Raw genomic sequence first — 15,806 nt, forward strand, 5'->3', positions numbered from 1 at the left:
AGTTTTTCCAGTAAATTCTAGATCTCTGATTTAGACAAACCAGTATTGCAGGTTGGTTTATTGTTTTCTTTAGCCTATACATAGCTATATAATTATATGTGGAGCAAATGAAAACTAACTCCTTCACCGTTATTCTTAAACCAGTAAATTTGTCCCAGAAAAACTCTCAAGTTCTAGATTTACAAGGTTTGACATCTAAAGTGCAGGGACACTGACCAACTATGTTAAAGGAAAGTTCTTTTTTTTTTTTTTTTTTTTGACAGAGAGAGACAGCGAGAGAGGGAACACAAGCAGGGGGAGTGGGAGAGGGAGAAGCAGGCCTCCCGCTGAGCAGGGAGCCTGAGGCAGGGGCTCGATCCTAAGACCCTGAGATCATGACCTGAGCCAAAGGCAGATGCTTAACCAGCTGAGCCACCCAGGCGCCACAGGAAAGTTCTTAAAAATAAAATATAATGCTTCTACTATCTTCAAGTAATTTTTTAGGATTTCTCTAAAGGAAATAACATTTCAATGCAAAGATTATAAACTTCTATTAATAATGTCCAGATTACCACAACAATAACCTCAGGATTTACTTAATCTAAATAAATGAGAATGTAAATACTAAATGATGTGCTACTTCACCTATATTACAAGGCTGGTACATGGGTACAAACCATTTGCTAAGATACTAAGATATTTCCAAATCACTTGGCACAGTATTGCTGCTCTAGCCACCGGGACCCCCACCCCAGAATCCCCCAGACCGTGATCACAACAGGGTCTCCTGAATGTCATTCCAGGGCTGTGTCTTGTGTCAGTTCTGGCTGCTAAATATTTACATATCCCCCTGTGCACTTGTGCATATGCAATAACAAAGCAGGAAAAGAATCTTTTATTCGAGAGAGGGAATTCAGTGAAATGACGCTGAGATAGAATAATAGGGCCATAGAAGAGCTATTCCCCAGGGTCCCCAGCAATAACCAGAACATCAGATCAGAAGGCATCGACGATGAAGTGGAGAATGTTCTGTGAAGTTTATTTGCCTGATGGGTTTGAATACACATTTTCTTCATCTGTTTTTGGCTCTAGTAGGGGAGCTTTCTCTTTCTTCACATGAATTTAACCACAAGTCCCTTACATCCGGGTGAATCTGGAAGAAGCATATTAATCCAAATCTTCAATCTTCACTAACGCAGCTGTCTTCTCACAAATCCAAGAAATTTCAGCACTGCAGCGGGAAATATAAATATTTCCTTTTTGAAAATAGGCACATCCTTTGGATCCATTGATCTGAGCATACTCTTTAGCGCTGAATCTGAAAATTAATCCACTTAAAATTAATTACAAATTTCATATTTGAAATCTGATCACAATTCAATGTCCTCAGTTACAAAAGACTATCTATCTGAACTTTGAGAGACTTCTGTTTCCATAGCATTCAAAGTTCTTAAAGCTGGAGAATCTGCGTGTTCCATTTCAAGTTAATCATAATCCCAGGTAGAATAATTTAAGGAAGATACTTAAATTCTGGGTTGAGAATTTGTATCCTCACCATTATCATGGTAGAAACTACCCAGTGCAGATTATATCAGAAGCACTACAATTTCTTTAGTTTGGAACTTTATGAAGAAAAACAGACAAATGAGATCATATCCTGAGCAAAAAGTTATAACGTTTCATTATGCACAAATATAATTTTGTATATATATAATTTTGTGTTATATATATTTATACACATATATGTGGAAGGTGAAGAGAGGATAAGATAGGGGTTCAGAGAGAAAATGAACGATTACATAGATGTGGTTCTGATATCAGTCTCTAGTTCCTCTGCTAAGGAATTGGTGGTAACTCTTCAATAATATCATTACAGGGGCACCTGGGTGGCTTTTGTTGGTTAAGCCACCAACTCTCGATTTCAGCTCAGGTCATGATCTCAGGTGGTGGTATCAAGCCCTGTCCCAGACTCTGGCTGGGGCTCAGCGGGGAGTCTGCTTGAGATTCTCTCTCTCCTGTCCCTCCTTCCCATGCTTGCGGTACACTTTCTCTCTCTCAAATAAATAAATAAATAAATAACCTTTTTAAAAAATGTCATTACTAAATTATGCTCATCAGATCTAAATCCCCGTGTGCCTTTTTACTCAAATGATCTGTGCTACACTGCAGTATTCTTGCTTCAGGGCTGGGCTTACTAAATTTTTTTTTTAAGTCTTTATTTCTTTATTTGACAGAGAGAGACACAACAAGAGAGGGAACACAAGCAGGGGGAGTGGGAGAGGGAGAAGCAGGCTTCCCGCAGAGCAGGGAGCCCGAGGAAGGGCTCAATCCCAGCATCCTGGGATCATGACCTGAGCCGAAGGCATACGCTTAACAACTGAGCCACCCAGGTGCCCCAGGCTTACTAAGTCTTCCTCTTGGCATATGCATTTGCCGAGAGTAGCCTTACCCAGTAGGGAAGGTTCCGAAGCTCAGTTCCACCACCCCTACACCCCTAGGGTGGCAGGCACAGCCTCAGGGCGTCAGTGTCCACAGACTCCGAACCTTGCTGCAGGGGGCCACCTCCTCCATATTTTCACTAGGAGTGAGTGGAGGGGCCCGGGATGATGACAACTCCTTTAGGAGAGGGGACCCATCTTCTTAAAGTTCAAAGTGGAAACAGCTGCACTTACAGGGTATCCTGGTCCTGTTCTATAAAGCCTCGGTGTAGCAGAAATACCTCAGGTTAGTTGGTAATCATCTCATGCCCAGGATCGCTCCATTAAAAAGAGGTAACTGTCATTTTTTGGGGGGGTGTTTATTACTTTGCATGTGCGTGTCACCATGATTATTTGCATGAAACCAGGCTCACTGATTTAATATGACCAGTAGTGGACATTAGAGAGCAGGAAATTGCTGTGAGTGGGAAAAGCCATGACAGCATTGTTGGAAATGGGTGAAGATAAAGTATATCTAGGGAGAAAAGTATAGACATATCATTGTGTGTTATTCAGGGAATTGGGGGAGTCACAGCAGAAACCTAGTATCCTTGATGGAAATGAGTGATTATAACTCAGCTTAAGGAAACTTTGACAGCATGCATTAAGAAGCAAGACAGGAGGGAGGTGAACAGTTGAATAATTTCATGGGAAGGGAGGTGGAGAAAAACCTACTACACCCAGAAAGGGGCCAAAGCTCTTAACACTTCATGTGATATGCAAATACCATATATTATATTAAAAATACAGATATAACTGTATCATTTTAATATAGTTGTGATGAGCGGTGTTCCTCAAAATATTTGGTTTGTAGTTGCTAAGAGAATTTTACAGGACTATGTGTTCCTTTCCATATTTTTAAGATAACACTTATTTTTCATAACTTTAAATAGTTGCAAAAACTGTAATTTTCAAAGTATCATATATCCTGTATGTACTTTAAATATTTCTTCAAAACCTTGAAGTGGCAGACTTAGCTCATTTTAAGTCGTGAAAAACATTTGCCATATAATCGAATTGGCAAATCCCCATCACAGAACTAATTGTTAAACTAATCTGTCAATTCAGACTTACTTGCCCCTAGAAAATGACTGACAATTATTGAATTTAAATAAATGTGTTAATATATGTTCTTATGATAAACCACCCTTGGGATTGTAAGTGGTGGAGAGCCAGGGGAGCTGAGAGGCCAAGCTCATGGTCACAGAAGCACTCAGTCCTGATTTTGCCACTCAGGAGGTAGTGACCTTGAACAAATTATTTAATCTCTCTATGACAATTGTTTCATCCACAAAATAGGAATATAACAGTGCTTTTATCACAGAGCTAATATTTCACACTACTTCGAACAAAGTAAGTGTAAGTATTATTTGTTTATTATATAAAAAAATAAATTTTAGCCAATAGATAAGCTTCAGTGTCTTGCCATGAGTTTGTCACATACACGAAATTAGGTACTCTTGCTTTCATTATTTCTTACTGAAGCTCTCTTTTCTTTGTATGTTGTACTCTTTTTTTGTATCTAGATTTATAATTCTTACAATTAACATTGATTTTCTTAGTATTCCCCCCCCCCCAACAATTAGCGACTTACAACGATGGAGAAGGGCCAGAGCCATCCTCCCATAGCCAGCTCCTTCCAGATGGGTCCCAGGATAAGCCCAACCAGAAGAAAGAGAACGTGGGTAATGGCTGTGACTTCAGAAAATCCTGAGAGGGAGAACGGGAACAATGTCATGTGTGAGCCACATTCTGGAATGCAGAAGTAAGATGTTAGGGGCGCCTGGGTGGCTCAGTCGTTAGGCGTCTGCCTTCGGCTCAGGTCATGATCCCAGGGTCCTGGGATCGAGCCCCGCATCAGGCTCCCCGCTCAGTGGGAAGCCTGCTTCCCCCTCTCCCACTCCCCCTGCTTGTGTTCTAGCTCTCGCTGTCTCTCTGTCAGATAAACAAATAAAATCTTTTTTTTTAAGATTTTATTTATTTGCGAGAGAGAGAATGAGAGACAGAGAGCATGAGAGGGAGGAGGGTCAGAGGGAGAAGCAGACTCCCTGCCGAGCAGGGAGCCCGATGTGGGACTCGATCACGGGACTCCAGGATCATGACCTGAGCCGAAGGCAGTCACTTAACCAACTGAGCCACCCAGGCGCCCCAACAAATAAAATCTTAAAAAAGAAAAAGAAGAAGTAAGATGTTAATTCTCCTTCAAAATGTACTGAATTCCTACTTTGTGAGTCACACATTCCACTTGTTTTACTTTCTATGACATGAATAATTTCTCTAACCAGGGAAGGAGAGTCAACCAGACCTTTTCCTCCAAGCTATCTATCTTCACCAAAGTGGAGTTCCTGTCCATGCAGTTTTTCCTACTGTTAGTCCAGGTCTTCTCCTCATTTGTTGCAAAATAATAGCAGCTGTTTTGGTACCATTGCCACATCTTAGGACAAGGATTACATCTGTGGTCTGAAAAAGAAATTACACCCATTAGTACAAATTAAATAATGCTAGAGTGACTGGGGAAGGTTTTATTTTTTAAAAGATTTTTAATTTATTTATTTGAAAGAGAGAGAATGAGAGAGAGAGAGCGAGAGCCCATGAGAGGGGGAGGGTCAGAGGGAGAAGCAGACTCCTTGCTGAGCAGGGAGCCCGATGCGGGACTCGATCCCAGGACTCCAGGATCGTGACCTGAGCCGAAGGCAGTTGCTTAACCAACTGAGCCACCCAGGTCCCCCATGGGGAAGGTTTTAGAAACTAAATGATTGAACTTGGTGAGAGGGTCTGAGACCCAGCATTCTGGAACCATACTGCTTTAGGAGCCTGTGAAAATGAAGTCACTCCCGATTATGGGATGGAGCAACAGTGATTGAAATTCTCACTTCAGGGCTCACTTTACTGGCCTCAGAATTACCAGCTATACTTTTAGTTTCTTAAAACGTCAGGATCACCTAAAAATAGTTCACAAAATGAGAAGCTGAAGTATCCAGGTTGGTATCATTCCATGACGCTTCTCAAATTCACCTCTGTGTTTTCAAAAATATTAAATAAATTGATATCTTCCCGTGTCTTCTATAAATTTAGTGTGATATCATTAGAGGTCATTGGAGAAGACAACTTTCTCATACTATGAGGTGGCACACGTGATCAATGCAAACTGGGACAACAGATTGCACCTGAGTGGTCAGTAGGTCCCAATTACCTGAAGTGTGAATGATTAGCTCCTGGCAGAGTTTTACGGCCATTTGTCCCTGCCTCTTCAATAGACTGGAGATCTGTGATTTGAGAAACTCCTCCTCGGTGGGAAAGTTTCTGTAGCTGCTCAGCTGCTCAGATAAGTTATCCTGCTGTTGGTGGATGAGTTTTTGAAGTTGATTTAATTTCTCTGAATCTGAGTTAATTTCATTAGATGTCTGCAAAACTCCAAGACATTAACAGGAGGTAAGTTCAAATATCTTCCCATTCTCATCATTGCCATAGATAATTCTTAACACAGAAATATTTCTCACATTGTTTAATATTTATCTGTAGCTTCCAATCATTGAAATATCATGGAAGGAACACACCAGATGCCTTTCTATTCCAAATCGTTTGGAGCTCATCCTCATAATTTTATTGAGATTTTAAATATGATTACACTTGTATTAAAATAATGAATTAATAATTATATGTCTTTGACATTTAATCTAAGGCTGTGCCAGGCATCTTGCCATTCATTTAGTGGAACTACTTTTCTTTTTTTCTATTTGGAGTTGGTTCATGTAATTGTTGTTTTAATAGGAATGGAATCCTTTAAGGCAATGGGTATCTCAAAGTATGGTGTACAGACCACTTTTATCAGAATCACCCAAATATCTGGTTTTGTTTTAAATGCAAATTTTAATGCCATACTGGACCATTTCTGGCTCTGGATCCATAAAATCTGCCTTTTTTTTTTTAAAAAAAGATTTTATTCATTTATTGGAAAGAGAGAGAGAGTGCAAGCAGGGGTAGGGGCAGAAGGAGAAGGAGAGAGAGAATCTCAAGCAGACTCCACGCTGAACATGGAGCTGGACGTGGGGCTTGATCTCATGACTCTGAGATCATGACCTGAGCCAAAATCAAGAGTTGGAAGCTTAACCAACTGAGCCACCCAGGCACCCCAAAATCTACCTTTTTAGTTAACACTTCAGGCAATGCATCATCACAATAAATTTAAGAGTTATTGCACTAAAAGCACTGCACTTCAGGAAAAAAGGCTTCACCCTTCTATGGTGAACCAATGAATATGTATCATTGCATCTTTATTTTTTTAAAGATTTTATTTATTTATTTATTTCAAGAGAGAGAGAAAGCACGAGTGGGGGGGGGGAGAGGGGCAGAGGGAGAAACAGACTCCCCACTGAGCAAGGAGGCTGATGTGGGGCTTGATCCCAAGACCCTGAGATCATGACCTGAGCCAAAGGCAGATGCTTAACCAGCTGAGCCACCCAGGTACCCTTCATCTTCATTTTTAAAATATACATCATTATAGAAGATCAACTGCTAATCCTCATAAAGATTGGCTATTGAATATTTGTTACTGCTGCTAGAACATCCTATTTCTTTCTAAAAGAGCAAGCTACATCATTAGGCCCTATTCATATGTCCAAATCAGTATGTCTAAATTCTAATTATCCATGAAATCCTACATATGTAAAAATAAAGTAGCATGGAAGATGCTAGTGTCATTCAGAGAATAAACTTTCTTGACTGCAAGTTCCCCAAATGGGAATACTGTGCCAACTCACTACTCTGTCCATCATATAGTTAACAATATCCTACAGAGTATGGATTCTTAGGATATTCTTCCACTTATTTTTAGTTCAGGATTCCCTATCCTGTTCAACCTGATGGCTCAGTGATGGGTCAGAACCAAGAGAATACTTTTTTTTTTTGGCTATTGTGCTTGGGAGTGGAGCTTCCCTTATTATGTGGAGGTGGTTCAACTTTTGTTTAGAGGGTAAGGTATCTCAAGCAACTATTCCTCCTTGTTTGTATCTCTTTTTCCTTTATAGCACGCAAGCTATTTCTACACTAGAACGGTCTTGAGTGAGTAGATTAAGCCAGTCTTGTTCTAAGTCTTCAGGGTGAATGAGACAGCATGCTCTTCCTTGAGTCCACCTCCCTTGGCTCCCTATTTCTTACCATTGGAATAATAAGTGGATGTGTGTCTATGCAGAAAAGAACCTTCTTATTCCAACCAATAAAGAGGAATATAAAAGTTGTCTTCATAATCCAGTCTAGTTTATCAAGAGAAAATGGATTTAGGGCAAAATCCTCAAGTCTGTCCCTTGCTTGTTTATCTTAGAGACGTGGAGAATGAAGGAGCTATGATCACATAATACAACCAAACCGGAATTTACATAGTTTACAAACGAGTTTCCTAATCACTTTTCTTGGGTTTGATGAAAATATACTTACACATAATCCCCAAGGTCACCAGCCCTATCAGCAACATCAGACAAAGAGTTAGCAGACTCAGGGCAGCCTGACGCCAGATGGGTGAACGAGCTGGATACCCTGAAGAAAGCCAACAGAGGAATTATGGCTACACATGAACTGTTTGTTTCTCTCTTACCTCTTCAATGTGCCATCTAGAAAATACCTAAAATGATGTGTGGTGAGGGCCCCACCATCAGTTCTCCTCCACTTCTCTTCCCCACCATTTTCCTTTCCTTTAAGAGTGTCTCCTAATTTTCAGGTTTTTGTTTTACATCATCACACATCCTTCTTCTTTAAGTTTACTAAATGCATGTACTAGATGTTGTAGAAACTGCTTCTCTGGATGATCCTGACAATAGGAAAGACCTCAAGTTTTTGAGATTACAATCCTCCACAAGGCAAGTGTTATTGTGGATTTTATTTATATCTATTATCCAGTCTATTTATCATCTCATAGATAATGAATGAGTATGGAATGAAAGACAAAATGAATATGCACTCTAACCTACACTATTTCTTAATTTAGGATCTAATGGCATCTAGCCCAGTATTTCAGACAGATGTATTGAAAATTTTCGGGTGTGCTATCACATACATCACACCCACAACTCCTTTTCTCTCAAGGATTGCAGCTATAACTTAAACAAAAAAACAAAAATGTATAACCACTGTTATTAGACTCACAACAAACCTATTCCCATTCTCTTTGTATATCGCCCCCAAACCATGCACACGCGTGCATACGTACACACACACACTTAAAGTAAAAATAAATCCAAGAGAAGAAGAAAGTAGTTCCTATATTTTAGATGATTTGGGGTAACAGCCTGAACTGTCAACAGATTCTTGAAAATAAGGGATATAGTCTGATATACTAAACTGGATTCCTGACCACAGAGATTAATATTTCTTCCAACAGGGGATAAGGGAATGAGCTAAAGACTGCACTGAGTTTGGGCTTTTATCCTTTGTAGGAACTTGGTTAAATTGTTTAATTTTTTTCAGACTCAGTTTTGCTAATATTATTGCATTTACTTCACAAATATATTTTGATAAAAATATGATATAATGCATATAAAATACTATGTGGATATTGTTATTACTGACTCAACACTACTAATTATACTAGGAATTTCCACTCCCTAAAAAAAATTTTAAACTACTTATAAAACAGAAATTATCTCTTGTCTATTTCTGACTCTCTTGTCCTCCCATTTCTCTCTTCAGTTATTTATACCTTTGAAAAGAAAAATCTCCTCTATTTTCTTTGTTTTAGTGACCTCCAATCTGGCTACTAAAAGAATATTCTCCTGGCATCTCTCACAAAGTATAAATATCAAGGACTTCATTTGTAAAAAGAATTCTATTAGCCCCCAAACTCGGTTTCTCTCATGTCCAATGTTTCACTATAACACAGAGCTTCATGATACATAGTGATATCACACAATTTAAAGAGGTCTTGGAAGCCACATGTTTTCTGGCCAAAATTGGGAACACTCATTCTACTAGTGTATTCCACAACTCTGTCTCCATTTTGGAGATTCCACAGCATACCTCTCTTTAGCATCTGAACCAAAGCATTTATCACCTGTGCATTCCCCAAGGTCCCATCGTGCTGTGTCTGAACTCCTACCTCTTTTCCTTAGGTTATTTCTATCGCGGTTATTTCTCTCTCCAACAGAATCCTGAAATGTGAGTGTCGCATAAGTCACTTCTTCAGACATTGTAGAAGAAAGCACTACTATAAATTATGTAATTAATGTTTCAATATCTTCAGGCCCAGGAACGAGATGTTCTTCTCAAGGCTGGGAGCTTTTATAAACACACTCAACTGACCCAAGACACACCCCACTGCCCCTCTGTAAAGACAGAATGACAAACGGTTTTTTTGCAGAGAAAGTGAGAGAAGTCAAATATTCTCTTTAGAAATCAAAATAGCATAGATCTCAATCTGTCTGCTCTTTTCATCATTGTTTCTTGTGAAACTTAGATACTTAGAAGCAGAGAGGGAATGGTGGTTTCATGGGGGAATCCCCATGATCTTCAGGGTAGAGCTGTTCTGAATTATTCAATAAAGGGTCAGGTTGTCATTTTTACATGTGTCAAAGGCCAGCTAATCCTGTATGAAGACATTGGATCTGGTTTATACTCAGTCATATCAGAGAGATATGCATACGACAGAAAAAACTGTGTAGTTAATGACCACCCACACCTGGCTGATGTTTTAAGAAATACAAGTGTGTGTGTGTGTGTGTGTGTGTGTGTGTGTCAGACAGACAGAGACAGAGGCAGGGAGGAGGGAGAGACCCAGCGTTGGTAATGGGGCGTAGAGAAGAAATTGACAGTTGTTAAAATTGTGCATGAATGGGAGCTCCCTCTGGCAGGGCTAAATCCCTAACAGAATAATCCCCCTGCAAATAACAACTAGCACGGGGTATGGTGCTTCCCCCCCCCCCTTTTTTTTTAATTTGTTTGTTGAGTTGGTTTTTAACCTGAGGGCAGCCAACAGTCATTGTTGTGCAGCTAAAATTCCTATAGAAAGCAGGCAGTCTTTCAGGTTCGAAAAATCAGAAGATGGAATTTGGGGCAAATGCAAGAACAAACAGTGCTGGATATTCACATGGACCACTAGATATGGGGAATCCCTAAAACATCTTTAAGTCTTGACGTCTCTTTGAGCTACAGGTCATATACATTTCATTTAAGAAATAATCTTATAGGGGGGACGCCTGGGTGGCTCAGTCGGTTAAGCGTCGGACACTTGGTTTCAGCTCAGGTCATGATCTCAGGGTTCCGGGATCGAGCCCCTTGTTGGGCTCACTGCTCAGCAGGGAGTCTTCTTGTCCTTCTCCCTCTGCTCCTCCCCATGCTCACACGTGCACTCTCTCTCTCTAAAATAAATAAATCTTAAAATTTTTTTTTAAATCTTATAAAATAATCAATCTCTATTTTCCCTTTCTTAGAACAACAACAACAAAAAATGCCCTGAAAAGATGTTTCTAATAAAACTGAAGTAAACTCACTGCAGAAGGATTTAACTGTGATACTTTGTTTCAACAACATCACATGAGCAGTAAAAAGCAGACAATTTATATAGAAAGCGTTCTGGCTGTTATTTGGAGGAACATGAGAGGAAAACAGCACATCACACGTGCAGTTGGTCACTTAGTCGGTGTCAGAGTCTTAAAGGACTGCATTTACTTCTAATGCCATCACTTCTTGTGAAATTTACTAATTTCTGTAAGAAAATTCATTGTTATTGAGAACCTGTGAAAAGCAGAGTAACAGCCCCCAAAGCTGTGCGTGTTCTAATCCCCAGAACCTCTCAATCTGGTAGTTTACATGGTAAAAGGGATTGCGGATGGGAAGAGGATTGCAGACCTTGAGATGAAGAAATTATCCTGCATTATCTGGTGAGCCCAATTTAATCACGAGTCCTTAAAAGTGGAGAGATAGAACATTGCTGGCTGAAGGTAGAGGATGAGGGCCTAGAACCAAGGAATGTGGGCTGGAAGATGCAAAGTTAGGGATGGGCGCTCCCCCAGAGCACTCAGAAAGCAACACAAACCACCCCCCCACACACCCTTGATTTACCCCCGTAAGATCATGTCAGACTTCTAACCCGCAGAACTCTGAGACCATAAATTTGTGTTGTTTAAGCGGCTGTGTTTGTGGAATTTGCTATATCAGCAATGGGAAACTAACACAGAACTCAAAAAAATATTTGGGAGTCATACAAAAGCAAGAAAACTAAAGAATCTTTTCTAAAGTTTCCTTTGGGGTAAGAAGGCAAATACATAACTCTACTGGGAGATGATTTGGTGTAGGTTTTTGTTTTCAGATGGCAAAAGGACTGATCTGAAACCTCCCAAGATCCAGCTCTGTGTGAAGATTATCTTAGTCAAAGTTCTCCAGAATAAATTGCATCTGTATCAGAGGTGTGAGTGAATATCCACTAGGTTGCAGAAAGACAGTGTAAAAATAATAATTCTTCAATAATATTTATGTACGATTTCTAAATACATAAATGTACATGTATTTCTCATTCTTATTCTTTTTGTTTTTTCAAACTGATGCATGCTCAATCAAAAAAAATGTTTGTAGTCTGAGTCATAATCAATTGAACTCCCCTGCCAAAGATGTGGAAATAATTAATAAATCTATGTCTATGTTTACTATTCTACATAACTTAGGTAAAGGCAAAGACCATCAATATGAGGAAAAGTTAAATTGATTATGTGATTATGACAATGAGAACTCAGAATGTTTTTCTGTCTCGTCTTTCACTTTCACCAAATTTTGCAAAGACTGAGTTTTCATTTTCATTGCCCTGATTCTTTCAGACCTTCAAGTTCCCTAAGAAAGCATTTAACCTCGTACAATCTTATACAAAAATCATACTTAGGTAAAACAGTGCTGAGGAATCTCACCTGGTTGCTAATAATTTCTATAAGAAAAAAGATTGGTCATACTCTCTATGCACTTTCTGTTATTATGATCCTAAAAGTCTTTTTATCTACTCTTAGACTATAATTTTATTAATTTAGAAACCAACAACTGTTTATACTTGTCTCCCTTAAAAATTTCCAGCATCTCTGTAGTTCATTTTATCAGATTATGCTATCAAATAGCACACCTTGTTGTAGTCATCTACCAAATTCTAGGACATTTCTCCTAAATCACCATTAACCTCCACGTTATCACATCCAATGGCTCTTTCTTCAGATTCATTTTACTCAGCCTATAAGCAGCATCTGATATAATTCCTTTAACTTAAAATTCTTCTCCAAAATACTCTGCTCTACAGGACACCATTATCTTGTTTTTCTTTCTACTTCTCTACCTCATCCTCTCTAAGATTTGCTGGTTCCTCTTTATCTGACTTCAAAATGCTGTTGTGGCCCCGAGTTGAGTTCCTGGCCCTCTGACCTGTTTGTGCTCATCCTTGGATGAGCTCTTCCAGATCCATGGCTTGGAGTGACAGCCATGTATAAGTGATCTCCAAATGTATATCTTCATGCCAGGGTTTGATCAACAGGTCCAAATATCTGACTGGAGACTTGGCATATTTATTTACATATGCTATAGGATTTTTAAATGTAACACATCAAAATAAATAAACAAACAAACAAACAAACAAACAAACTCTTTTCCCAGTTTCACTCTATGCTTCTCCGTTTCAGTACCTAAGCCCAGAACTCAAATCACTTTTGACTTTTCATGCTGCTCTCACATGCATTAAATCCACCAGAAAATACTGTTTATTGTGGAAAATAAAGGAATGCAGATATTAAATATGGAGGTATCTTTGGTCTGGGATACATTAAAAGAAATATTGAGTTTACACAATAAAAATTTATCCTCTCCGTTCTTCCGCGATCATTACATTCCCACATATTATATGCCTATTTCAGAGAACGTTTTATTTTTTTTATTTATTTTTTTTTTTTTTAAAGATTTTATTTATTTATTTGAGAGAGAGAGAATGAGACAGAGAGAGCACATGAGAGGGGGGAGGGTCAGAGGGAGAAGCAGACTCCCTGCCGAGCAGGGAGCCGGATGTGGGACTCGATCCAGGGACTCCAGGATCATGACCTGAGCCGAAGGCAGTCGCTTAACCAACTGAGCCACCCAGGCGCCCTCAGAGAACGTTTTAAAAGAGGGGTCTCTATTGGGTAGTATCTAGCGATTAGGCAGAATGGAAATTAATTCAAAAGTATTTACAAAAGGGAATGGAGAAAATGAAGATTAAATCCAGAGCGATCAGACCTAAAGATAGAAGCAAAAGAAAAAAATGACCACAAGGTGGAGCTAGAGGATAAATACATGATAGACTTTATTTTGGGTTTTTTCTTGTTTGGGGTTTTTTTTTTTTTAATTTATTTTGAAATGTATATTCATTCAATCAGGATAATCAAATATCCTGATTAAAATAAAGGGCTATGCAGACAGATTGATTACCTTAAATCTCAGATCAAGATTTACTTGTCAGGTGAAATGAACGCAACCAGGGCCTGCCCCAAGCTTCGCCAGTAAAGATCTATTATTCGAGTTTTTTCATAGTAGGTATCATGATCTGAAATTACTTTGCTTTTTTCTTTCTTTGCTTCTTTGCTCTCTATGTTCACCACCTTTCACTAGAATATAAGCTCAATAAGAGCAAAACTTGTGTGTTTGTTTCACCATATTATCCCAGAAAATAGAATAGTGCTTGAGACACATACAGTGATCAGTAGATGTTCAAATAATGGATTAATTAATGGTCCCTGCAATGTACGTTTTATAGTGATTTTAACAGGATACTTTATATCCCAAAATATTGTAACATGAATCCTCAGTTCAAACATGCCTGATCACTTTGTTTTCCTTGATTATATCATACTCATTCATACTTCCATAGCTTTGTTTAGATGTTTGCCCTGCCTGATAAAAAAAGTATTCCTTTCCTCTCTCCTCTTCTGTAATCTTTGCCTTTCCTTCAAATCATAGCTCAAGGCTTGTATATTCCATTGGCTTATTATTGAACTTTACAGATACTTTGTATGCATGTGCATGACAAACTTCTCAGTGTGGTAGATCCTGTCTGACATATTTTCCCCTTTATTCTTTCTACTCTGTAACAAAATGCTCTGCCACGGTTGTTGTCTGATAGTTATTCACTGTTTAGCTCATTAACTTTTCATAAAACATGCCACTTTTCAGTCCACATGTTTAAGCTTTCTGGAAGTGAAAGAGAAAATATTAATTACGTTTTTTTTCATGACAGGAAATTCTAGCTTTTTCCAAAGATAAACAGTATTTGGTATGTGTGTAGAAGGCTAGTAAGTCAGAGGTGAACCAACAGTATTAATGCAGAGGACTGAGAGGGAACAGAATATCACTGATAAAGGCACCGAAGGGTTAGCATAAAGGTGATGTGCCTTAAAAAGTCTGAGACTCTTAACTATAGGAAACAAACTGAGGGTTGCTGGATGGAGATGGGTGGGGGGATGGGGTAACTGGGTGATGGGCATTAAGGAGGGCACTTGACATAATGAGCACTGGGTGTTATATGCAACTAATGAATCACTGAATTCTACCTCTGAAACTAAAAAAAAGAGAAAAAAGTCTGTAAAAAAATACCACGAACTGCAAAATTCTCCCTTTCTTTATATATTTTTTTCAGTTTAGAGACATTATTATAGCATTCATAATAGTCAACATCATTTTCCTTTGGTCTTTCTCTTTTACACATCCACTAGCCCTCATTATATATTGAACAGTCTTATCCACAATGTTATGAATTCCACTGATTTCTTATTGAATCTACACCTTGTTGTGAGTCTAGTGTCTTTTACTCATTCTTCAGCTATAAACATAGATAATGGAGTCTGGACAATCCTCAAATTTGAAAGACTTTATAATGCAGTGGAAAGAACTTGGAAAATAGGTAGATGGTACTGCTTTCTACAAGCAGTATGATCATAGAAACGTCTCCACATTCTTTAACCTTCCCTTTCTACGTGTGTAATATAAGGATGAGACTGCCCTTTGTATATATATGCATTCATTCACCAAATATCTACTGGATGGTAACTGTATGTCGGTCACTATCTTAGACCATGCTTTAAACTTAAAGAGATAGCTTATGTAAAAGTGCCTCTTAATCTCTAAAATATTAAACAAAGATTTTTATTCCAAATTCAAACTCATCAGAATATTTGCAGTAAAGGACTTTTTCTGTTATACTTTACTAAGCCAAGAAAAGAGGGGCAATAAAATATACAAACATATCAATGACAGACCTTGTAGAGTGATTAAGAGAAATCTAACAAAGGGGCACCTGGCTGGCTCAGTTGGTAGAACATGTAACTCTTGATCTTGGGGTTGTGAGTTTGAGCCCCACGTTGGGGGTAG

General features: G+C 38.7%; 1 protein-coding gene across 1 annotated transcript; it reads right to left on the reverse strand.

The window, feature by feature from the left end:
• Nucleotides 1-1,045: 1,045 nt before the first annotated feature.
• Nucleotides 1,046-9,676, reverse strand: CLEC12B (C-type lectin domain family 12 member B). The gene is made up of 6 exons (XM_032391071.1): nt 9,544-9,676; nt 7,890-7,988; nt 5,650-5,868; nt 4,762-4,916; nt 4,051-4,166; nt 1,046-1,297 (listed from the first exon to the last, which is right to left on the reverse strand). The coding sequence occupies exons 1-6, from the start codon at nt 9,632-9,634 to the stop codon at nt 1,147-1,149; spliced, it is 831 nt and encodes a 276-aa protein (XP_032246962.1). The 5' UTR covers nt 9,635-9,676; the 3' UTR covers nt 1,046-1,146.
• Nucleotides 9,677-15,806: the final 6,130 nt, after the last annotated feature.

Source organism: Phoca vitulina, unplaced genomic scaffold, assembly GCF_004348235.1.
Source record: "Phoca vitulina isolate PV1807 unplaced genomic scaffold, GSC_HSeal_1.0 scaffold59, whole genome shotgun sequence".
In the NCBI taxonomy this organism is placed as follows: Eukaryota; Metazoa; Chordata; class Mammalia; order Carnivora; family Phocidae; genus Phoca; species Phoca vitulina.